This window comes from Stegastes partitus, unplaced genomic scaffold (genome assembly GCF_000690725.1).
Source record: "Stegastes partitus isolate 25-593 unplaced genomic scaffold, Stegastes_partitus-1.0.2 Scaffold56, whole genome shotgun sequence".
NCBI classification, from domain to species: Eukaryota; Metazoa; Chordata; class Actinopteri; family Pomacentridae; genus Stegastes; species Stegastes partitus.
The window spans coordinates 10,153-21,462 of NW_007577787.1; the positions used below are offsets into that span (position 1 = coordinate 10,153).

Below are 11,310 nucleotides of genomic sequence, written 5' to 3' on the forward strand. Positions count from 1 at the left end.
TGTACTGTACCAATTTCACCATGTCTCATCCTAAACACAGACAACGGAGCTGTAACCCTCGAGGGCCACACAATAAAAACCAGCACTCTGGAAGTTTACTCGGAGCGGAATTGCCATTGATCCCAGAAAACAATTCCACTTCCCCTCCTGTTGCCGGAGAATGCTTCCCAGCAAAAAATAGAGCACCAGGGATGTAAGAAGAAAGGGGGAGTGGGGAGAGGAAGAGGAGGAGATGGAGGAGGAGGAAGAGAGAGAAGGGAGGTCCATGGGGGAAACACTCTCTCCTGATGCCCCTGCATTTCTTCTCGTGCCCCCCGTGTGGACTAGCAGCTTGGTGATTGGGACAACACAAAAGCTCAGATGCCACCCTCACCATCAGCCAGCTCCTCTTAATGTTCACAAGAAGAGGGTAGTCCCAGCATCACACTGCACTCATCTCTGCATCTTCACCTGCCGATTGTCCGCTGACTTTGAGGAAGACCTGGGACAGATAAGGACCTGCACAACTTCCCAGAGAAGTTCCCTCAAGAAGAACAAAAAGGTAAGCCAGGTAACTACAATTCTTACTCAGGTGAAAACCTACAAAGCAAAGAATGCAGATGTTCTGGTAAATGCTGCGGGCATCCTAATAAAACTCACAAAGAGTGCAAACAAACGGTGATGAAGTCTCTGAGGGAGTGAAATGATAAAGTGCAAGGATGATGGAGAGGGAGGCCTGGTGTGTGTTAGAGTGCCTGTTCTCTCCCGCAGGTACAGCTGTCAACCCCGCTCGCTCTCATTCTTTCCATCTCGCTCTGTCTTTCTTTCTCTCCCGTCTTTCCCCATAACTCTCACAGGAGACAAATACAGTCAAACAAAGTGCAGCACAATGGGGACCTTAAAACATAGAGCCACCAGCAATGTGGACACGCGGAATGAAGACTTTGACGAATTGTTGTCTCTGCGCTCTCTCTCGAGCCCTAAAGGCTGAAATTCTGATTTAAAACTGTCATTAAAAATCCCCCACGGTTTCTTACCACTGCAGAGATGTGATAAAAAATATATTAGCTAGTTGTTTGTAAGCAGAAGTTAGTACAAAAGCAAAATTTCAAAAACTGAGGAAAAACACACTTTTGTTGAGGTGAACTACATGTCTCTGCAGCAGAGAAATATTCAGATTAATTAAATGAAAGAATCAATATGACAGCATAAAAATACTCAATTATCAGTGAGCCTTATATTCAAAACTTCAGCAAAAGTCCAGAAACAGTGGAAGAAGTATTCACACGCACTGTGCAGAAAAAAATTACATGCCTCTAAAACACATAACAAGTATTCACTGTTTTAGCTGGATGTTATGGAGCTAATTTACGTCATCAAGTGCATAGTTGGTTAACTTCTGAATCTAAAAAAAATAACTAATTATAGTTAGAAAATACTTTTTTTTCTGAAGTATGATCAGAATAAAAAACTGTCTCCACTGCGTTTAAACAAATCACACCATTGTTAGATTTATACCGTAATAGGATTCTAGGCTAGATTTTTTTTTTTTTTTAAAGTTAATGATGGTTCCTTATCTAAATAAATAAATAAATGCAACAAATCTGCTACACATGCCTGTAGATAAGATAACATCCAGTAAATTGATCTCAGTCTCTCTCAGTGTTTTCATATTTGACACTAAAGATAAAAACACTAATACATCAGCGCTGAGAACTCGCCAGCACTGGTACACCAGTTGGAATCCTAACTCCCAATAAAAAAAAACACCATATATCAGCGCAATAAAAGAAAACATCCTAAACAATAAGTGAGATTTGTATAAATGTGTCTCACAGCTAAGGATAAAATTTGCAGGCTCATTAAACCAAAAATGGTATCCTGTGCTGAGGATGAATGCACATCACTGATGATAAATATTGTCTTTAACATTACCAGGACGAAAGTCACAACAAAAACAGAGGGGAGACATGCCAAACATGCATCTCGTCCCAGGAATAGCAGCTCCCCAGGAATTTCAATCGAGGAGTTTGTTTGTGAGAATTGTCCTCCCTGAAACACCTTGCAGCTGTTTGTTCTGAGGGTTCCAGCGTAATGCCATATGCAGCTAAACAATAGATCATAACAGGGCTGTGGGTCTGTGTACAGTTGTGGGCAGTTGAAGAGCCAGACAGCCATGTAAGGTAGCAGGCAGCTCATCGGCCCGCTGGCTTCTGCTGGTGTGACTGATATATGGCAGCCTGGATCCATGTCGGCCTGTACTGGGTGACAACAGGTGACTCACATGAGTGGGAACCGTTCTCCCCCATGATCTCACATCAGATCTACACTGTAGGTCAAACTATCCCCAACTCACCCCTCCAGCAAGCCAGTTATAGCTAAAGTTAAACATGCTCATCCTTGATTATAATCCTGGCACTCCTGGGGGGGGGGAGATGCGCACACCACCCCTGAGGTCCTGGCAACCAAACAGCTGCTGCAGTGCTGGGATTGACTCGCCACACGTGTTAAAGTTCAAGTTCCAGGCCATGCTTCAAATATAACTCTTGAACTTTGACAAATAAGTGCATGAATAGAAATAAGTAAGCCTCATTTATTTTCATTTAATCTCTCCTTTATGCCACAGTAACTTCATAAAACAGCTGATATTTGTCATTTAAAAATTAAAAATGAACCATCAATGGGTTGAATAACTATAGCCTGGGTACGTCTGCCATCTAATGCACAGCTGTAGGTATCTATTTCTATTTCTACTGAGACTGTCGACACCTGTGTGTAAATCTGAGTGGTTGTGTGGTTCACTACTAATGTGGTTTCACCGAAACACCGCTGAGATGCCGCTGCAAGATAAACTGTGGCTGGCAAAGACGCCTAAAACTGCATTCACTCACACAGTCTTTCTTTTTTTTCCCAAGACAGCTTCAAATAACGGAGCTTTAATGTCTCAAAGGGGGGTGAAAGAGTCGAGCTCGGGGTTAGTCTCAGGTATCAAAACTTTTACCGTGTGCTGTAGTTGCAGGATTTAAATGAGAGAAGATAAATGTATACGTTTAAAAGCGGTAACATGATTAGATTTAGATTTATGTACTGTATCAGAACTATTTTCCGTCTCCAATTAATCATCTGATTATATACATACTTTATATGCTGTCCTTGTATATTAAACTGTATATAAAGTGCTTCAAACGAGCTCCAGCTACGGCAGCTACAACAGTTACATGCTGCTTATACACTGATGACTCAGTATTACTAATATAATGATGTCAGATATAATAATACATACGTGAGAGGGAACAAAAGCAGGATTCTTCATGCAGGACGTTTATTTGTAATGACACATTTTTACATTGCTGTCGTGGTATGTTCCCGCTACCTCATTCCAAATTCAGCTCATCTTTTTTTAAGAGCCAGACCCCTTTAAAGTGAGGCCAAATTATTCCCTGTACAATATGTCAGATACGTTTCAAGAGAACAAATGAGTTTCCTGACTGTGTGTTATTCTCTAATTAGAATGACACATTTGTTTGTCAGGTAGTGTGATTCTGAAAGCGGCGTGTCGAGATCTACTTCATCTCCAGCAAATCCCCTCACACTTACATAATAACACAATTGTACTTAATGCACAACGCAGTGTAAATACTTTTTCCTCCACTGATGTTAGTCTAAACATGCCCCGTTAAAGGGAAGCAGGCCGAGAAGATGGATACCCCACCGACTAATTGCCCGTGTGTTTATGAGGACAGCGCAGAGCAGGTAGAGTATCCCGGTCCTCCAAGAGGATCCGGACTCTGTCAAACAGGGTTTAGTGCTGAAAGGTGCAGATGGCTGAGGGAATGTTTAAATCAACCCTGCCCCCTGTTGTTACTGGTCTGGGGATACATTGCAGCCTGACGGGAACCAGCTCGTGTCGATGATGGGAAAAGGTTTTAAACTCATCAGCTCAAAATATCATCAGGAGCGTTTTGTCTGTTCTGAGAGTTGAAAACCCACAACTGAGAAAATGCGTCTGTCTACATTGTTATATGACACAAATAAAAATGACACTCAGTAATTTTGTGAGATACATAAATCTGAAACCATTGCTCCGTGTGCCACTGCACAGCAATTTACACAGACCTGGATGGTCCTATAAAATTTCTGTGTCGGGTTTTTCCAGCCTTGGGGCCTTGCCACAGCCCTCACTGAGCCTCGTACCAGAGTCACTGCCCTCTAAGGCAACGCAGCGGAGTGTCCAACAAACCAGAGGATTTATTGTTGTGTTGCAGGGCAGAGAAAACACACAGCATTTTTCCTGCGGCGAGTCACAGCGGCAGCCATCACTTTGTGGAGATGCAGTTTATTAGCTGCTCCTTCTCTCTTCACCTCCGTGAGCTGCCTGGCTGCTGTCCAGACCAGCTCAGTGTCTGTACATGCACATCTGACTGGAAATTTCAATGCAGCTGCATCTAGAAGTCCAGTTTGAGCTGACCCTAAGGCGGTTAAAAGACGTCATTCTTGGCTGTAGCTCATACAGAGTTTACTTTCTTTCTTAGACTATCATAATATCTTGTCAACATCTATCATCGACTTTTTTTTCCAGCAAACTCACTGACGCAGAGATCACCATCCCTGACCCTTTGATCAGCGTCACAGAGAAATAAGTCAGCGCTCCATAATGTCCCCATTTGCGCACTTTGCCTTTCTGAATACCTTATAACCAGATTGCCCATTACTTCTCCATTACTCTGCCACTGAGATTATAAACAGATGTGACAGCCATGATGGTCTACAGGCAAACCAGACCGCTCAACAAAGGGCAAGATGTGCCACAGTAAATCCCTGCTTATTGCCAGCAGCGCAGGTATGATAGACAACTGGTGGCGGCAGAAGGTGCTTTCACAGTGAAGGAGTTCAGGGAAAGAACTTGGCGCTGACCTCTGTCCCTCTACATCCCACTCTTTTTAACACCTTGTTCCTTTTGTCCTCCGGAAATCATATTGTTTGAAATTGCTTCCTCTGAGAGCAGGAAAAGGTAGTCGAGGGAAGGAGACAGAGACTTTCCCAGTCGATCTGAACTACACATTGTCTATTTATCCCTGAGATGGAAAGTTTCTATTCTCACCTCTGCACATGAATAATAGTTTGTATGTATTCTTTATTGTATGCACCCATGACGAATGGAGTATAAGTTCATGAACTGGAATACAATACTGTACCAAAGACTATTGTAGAAGTAATGTTGCTTGAGAATTTCTATTGTACATTATGTTCTTCTTTATTTAGGGCCGTAATATTGGACTTTTTGTAGATAACAGGTAGTGAAAGTTAGATTCTCAGAATATGTTGCACAGGTGTGAAACAGTGGTCACCTCACAGCGAGAAAGTTGTGGGTTTGAACTTGCCAGTCAACTCTGCCTGCGTAGGCTTTCTCGAGACGCTCCGACTTCCTCCCACACACTTGTGATAAATGAGAGACGTGCTACCTTTTTTTTTTTTTGCCACGCTTATGTGAGTCTGAAATAATTGAGTAGGAGCTTTAACAAGATGGCTGCACCAAGATGTAGGTGAAACTTGCCTGTCGGGACTTTGCCACGATGCAACGACAAACTGGCCTCAAGTAACACATCCTCACCCCCAAATAACTCAATCATGTTGTTGCACTGATGCAAGAACAATGTGGTGAAACATGTGTAGTCGGTGTATGACATGTGAGAAGAGACACTTTAAAAAAAGTTATGTGTTGGGGCAAAGTCACTTATTTGTCTTGATGACTCTGGAATGCAGTTTTTGTACACTGGTGACCAATAAACCTGCAGATATGCCTCTCTGCCCATTAATTTAGAAAGAGGTCCTTGTCTTGTGAACCAGAAATAACTGCCTGAGGGCTGTGACCAAGATGGCTTTCCTGGTAGTGGCAAGATTTGCCTATAAATACTTTGCCACAATCCACAGACATGCATGATAGGGTTACTGGCAACTCTAAATTGGCCTCAGGTGTGAGTGTGAGGGAGCTTGGTGGTCTGTCTCATTGTGTTAGCCCTGTGTTGGACTGGCTACCTGCCCACAGTGTGCTCTGCCTTTCACCAAATGTCAGCTTGGAGAGGCTATAGCCCCCCGCAAACCTCTAAAGCTGATGGATGGATGTAAAACATCTAAAATATAATTATTTGTCTACTACTTTGGATAAGACCAAAATATAGCAGCTGTCAGATGGATTCAAAAAAAAGCTTGTACTGACATTCATGTTCCCCAGAGGATAGTGACTTTGGTGATTTTTTTTTTCCCCCTGACTTTTTCTTTCCCCGAAGCTGGTGTGTGACTTGGAATGATATGTCACTGTCTAACTATGGTACTAAACTTTGGTACAAACAGTTACATACCCTTTACAGTGAATCACATTAGCTTTGTGGATTCCTTGAATTTGTATTTAGCCACATCATCAGCTGAACACTTCTATCCTTGTAATGCTTTGGTTTATGACCAAATACCTGATGATGATGATAACATGCTAAATTAAGATGCTAAACATGTGAGACATAATGTTAGAATTATTATTTGCATGCTAGCAAACTAACTTTAGAATTTGGCAGCTTTGCAATGAACGTATTTATAGACGAAACTTCCCAACTACTAAAGGATGCTATTCTTCTACCATAGTGAGAGATCACTATAATCCTCATGTCTTTTAATGACATTAAAAGCTGTTTACCTTTCAAAGAATAGATGCCAAAGGAAGACATGGTTTACAAAAATTATTTTGTTGTCTCCCATTCTGATCTCGTTGACTTTTATGACTCCAATTTGTACTCATGACACTGATCCGAACCAGTATGAGACTGTCACAAAGGTTAACTTTGAATGAGTCTGTAGGGAGGTGTATTGTTATCAAGGTCTGCACAGGTGAGGAAAGCCTGTTGTCAGTATCAGCTGATAAGAGCACGGCTGTTTTAATGTGCAACCTCCTGCCATTGTGCTGGCTGGACTCTCACTCCCTTCCTCCAGCTTTCAGCCTGTTTATGATTTACTTCCAGTAAAGATCATCAGCTTTGTCCATGCAGGGCTCTGAGCCAGTCGCCTGAACCCAGTTTCACCAGCTGGTCTCCGACTTTACATGTATGCTGGAAAACAAGCAAGTTTTCCTGTATCATGCTATGCATTGGTGCATCAGCCTCGGGCGTGGAGAAAGGTTGGATGTTTCCTTTCCAAAAATCTTGTCATGAGCGTGTTCTGTTTCCTGCCTCTTCATGCTTTTGAGATAGAGCACACAATGATCAGATTTTCCATCTTATTGCCATATATATACCTCATGGAGACACTGAGGGAGGGGGAGAGACAGACAGATGGTCATGGTCATTTAGACCATCTCTCTCTCTCACACATAACCAGTGTCAGTGTCAGCCAGCCAGTCCAAAGCCCTGCTCAGTGGACTAAACAGTTACTCACTATGGAAGCAACCGCTCATGGATTACATTCAGGAGGAGATGAGAGGTGGTAAGAGAGAACATCAAATCCCTGCATGGCTTTTGTCACTCTTTGAGATCGTAGCGATTGTACTGTATATCATTTTCCTACCATTAAAGTAACTATTTGGCTTAAGACAGCTTTAGGAGGAATGTATACATTTTCTACAACCTTTCCAAGTAGGGCAGTGACTTTAAATGTGTTGGAAAAACCTGCCAAACTGGAACTTTTAGTCATTTTTCTTTTTGTTGTAACTCATCTGTCTCTAGCTGCACAACGAAAGTTGGAATTTGCCATATGTACATATACAGCATGTAGAAGTTGGAGGTCACCCCTTGATGGAGTTTGATGGGTTTTCTTAACCTCTCAGTGACGGAGGTCATTTGTGGTGCCCATAAAGCTGTCTGGTGAGCTGCCTTATAGGGTCATTCTCAGCTGAGATTGTCCAGCTTGTCACTGCCATGTTTGGGTCTCACCCAGACTCTCACTAATGCTTGAGTCAAGAGATGAAAGCGCACACACTTCCAGCGGAAAGAGATGAAGAAATCTGATTGACGCCTCCAGAAGGATTGAGATTGCAATCTGTAGGAGGGTTTCATCATTGCAGAGAGGACGGTGGACATCAAAGCTGCTGCTCTGTTGTTGTGAGTGAAGTCTGCTGATGATGTGCCACGGGCGAAATGGAGACTGTGCAGCTCAAGCCAGGTCACAGCATTAGAAGGACAAAGCCTCCTAGCGTTGCCTTGCCCTTTAGTGGCCTGTTTCTCTTTCTGTCCATCATACATAATTTGGAATAAAACAAGGGGCTGTGTAAACACACATAATAAAATATGGAATAATATTTCTTCAAACAACCGTATTATTTACTTTTACATGACTTTTGAACTTCCTCTCCTGCTCTTTCTCTGCCTCTCTGCCTCCCTCTCTCATGGGAAAATGCCTGTTCTCATGCCATAGTATCAAGGCCTCAAGCAATTTGTAGGCAGAGCAGCTATTTTTATGCATATGTTGCCACACATACACTCAGGTCATTTCATGTGGCAGGAATATAGAGGATCTACAGCTGTCTGTGACTGATTATTTGTGTTTCTTTTTTCCCCTTTTCCCCCCTTCTGCTCTGTCCCTCCCCCCCCTCAGTGACTTGACCTTTTCACCTCTGCTGCACCTTCTTTGCATCTTTGCGGCCTTCCCTCCTCAGTCTTTGCGTCTCAGGTGTGTGCTCGGACTGTGAGCAGTGATGGGGGACTGGAGTCTCCTGGGGAATTTCCTAGAGGAGGTCCAGGAACACTCCACCTCAGTCGGAAAGGTCTGGCTCACCATCCTCTTCATCTTTCGCATCCTGGTGCTGGGCACAGCGGCTGAGTCCTCCTGGGGCGACGAGCAGAGCGATTTCCTGTGTGACACTCAGCAGCCCGGTTGCACGAACGTTTGTTATGACAGCGCCTTCCCCATCGCCCACATCCGCTACTGGGTGCTGCAGATTGTCTTTGTGTCCACGCCATCCCTCATCTACATGGGCCATGCCATGCACACGGTGCGCAGAGAGGAGAAGCAGCGGAGGAAGGAGCAAGAGGAGAGGGAGGCGAGAGGGGAAGATGGAGGAGACCTGGAGGGGGAGAAGGAGTACCTCCAGCAGAAGGAGAGCGGAAAGGGGTTGGCATCTGACGGGACTGGCCGCGTTCGCCTAAAAGGTGCGCTGCTCCAGACTTACGTCCTGAGCATCTTGATCCGTACTGTCATGGAGGTGACTTTCATAGTGGTGCAGTATCTGATCTATGGGGTGTTCCTCAAGGCGTTGTACCTCTGCAAGGCGTGGCCCTGCCCCAACCCCGTCAACTGCTACATGTCTCGGCCCACGGAGAAGAACGTCTTCATCATCTTTATGCTGGTGGTGGCTGGTGTGTCCCTGCTGCTCTCCATGTTGGAGCTCTACCATTTGGGCTGGAAGAGCATGAGGAAGTGTGTGCGCAGGAGGGTGATGCAAAGGAAGAACAACAGAGCTGTGACGGTGGCCGTGTCTACAGCTCTGGAGTGCAACAGCCCCCCGCTACCCTCCGCCTCCTGCACCCCACCTCCTGACTTCAACCAGTGCCTGACAACGGCCAGCCCCATGAACCCCATGTCCTCCATGGCCTCTCATCCCTTCAACACCAGGATGGCGCTACAGCAGAACTCGGTCAACTTGGCCACCGAGCGGCATCACAGCTGTGACAACCTGGAGGACGAGGAGGACTTTCTGAGGATGAGATACGAGCAGGCGGCCTCGGAGCTGCCCAACAGCTGCTCCCCGCTGCCGCTGCTGCACTCCGGCTACATGAAGGACAAACGGCGCCTGAGCAAGACCAGCGGCACCAGTAGCCGGGCTCGCCAAGACGACCTGGCAGTGTAGATTCACAAAGAGGGGCTGACGGGGGAGGAGAGGAGGAAAGGGCTGGACCTTCTGAACCAAAGAGAAAGAACTGAACGTTCAGTTTGTAAAGACAGAAATATAAGACTGAGATTTATTTCAGAATGAAGGGGTCGGATCATAAGCGCAGGCAAACTATGCAAACTCTGCCGCTGAGGCCCGACACTTGACTGTAGTGGACGGACACATTGGAGAGAAATGCTGAGGTCTGTGATTGGACCGTGTACACTTGACATGTATGAGCTTTTTGAGCAAATAATCTGTCCCGGAGCTCAAAAAACAACAACTGCGAAACAAACTGCAAAAGGAGAATAATGAAAACAGGGTAACGGCCGGGCCTATTGCACAATTTATGTTTAAAACCAAAACAGAAAGAAAGAGATGAGAATGACATGACACGAGGTGTTTGGTGTGAGATGGCTGAATGAATCATTTTATGACAAAGCAAAATATCACACACATCTCAACTGTTCCGTTAGTTGCAGACTAGCTTATGACTTTAGATAACACAGCCTAAACTCTTTGTCCAACTTCAAAAAAAATGAAGAAAAATGTAAAAATTCAAGTTGCAATAAACAAAAACAGGGACCTATATCCTTTAAACTGTGAAGTTGTCCGTGCATTTGCAGTGAATTAAACCAAAGTGCCTTATCAAGTGTGAAAAATATCCATTTCCTAAGAACATGTTTTTCCTGTGTTTCTGAAACGTCATGGTAAATGCTGTAGCTTTAAATCAAGCCACTTGTTGGCTTGCTTATCTGATTGCACTATACCTGCAGGTCAACAAAGATTATATTGTAACTCAAGAATAATAACCTTGCAATCCTATAGCGCGTGAGTAAAACTGCGTCCATTAATCATGTATTTGACAGGAGCCTTTATGGGCAGAGGTGATGAGAGAATGTAGCCTGTTTTAGCAACATGTTTTCAAAGGTGAAAGAAACAGAAGCCTGGTTGGTGGTTGTGAGTAGATTCAGCCACTAGGTGGCAACGATGCACTTACGATTTTCAGTCTCTCTCTTGAAGCCATTGTGTAAATAGTGAATTTGTTCCTATGCAATGTATGTTTCATTTGATGTTTTTGTATGATTCTTTTGTGTTTCTTTTTTCATTTCCAGTGTCTAGCTGTTACCATATGCAAAATAATAGTACAGGTTGTTTATAGCCACAGCTGTGAATTAACATCCGTACAAATGGAGGTTTGAAGTTCAACTATATATATATATGTGTTCATAACAAATATTCATTTTAAAAACAGAATATTTGTTCAGCCAGCTGTACTTTCACTGCCTTTTTGGGTTCCTTCACACAAATCGTTTTGCAATAAATGTCATCCCTAACCCAAAGCAAATAAATGGATCATGACATGTTCAGTCTGCTCTGTTGTTCTGAAAGTGTGTGATTAATTCAGTGCTTTAAATCTTCTTTGATTTTTCCGCCACATCACCATATAGAGAGCAACATACTTTGCATCTGAAACCACA

General features: G+C 43.9%; 1 protein-coding gene across 1 annotated transcript; it reads left to right on the plus strand.

Annotated features, from left to right (window-relative positions):
• The first annotated feature begins 308 nt into the window (after positions 1 to 308).
• On the plus strand, positions 309 to 11,203 carry gja5a (gap junction protein, alpha 5a). The gene is made up of 2 exons (XM_008275611.1): positions 309 to 541; positions 8,557 to 11,203. Exon 2 carries the CDS (start codon positions 8,657 to 8,659, stop codon positions 9,806 to 9,808), a length of 1,152 nt encoding a protein of 383 aa, XP_008273833.1. The 5' UTR covers positions 309 to 541; positions 8,557 to 8,656; the 3' UTR covers positions 9,809 to 11,203.
• Positions 11,204 to 11,310: the final 107 nt, after the last annotated feature.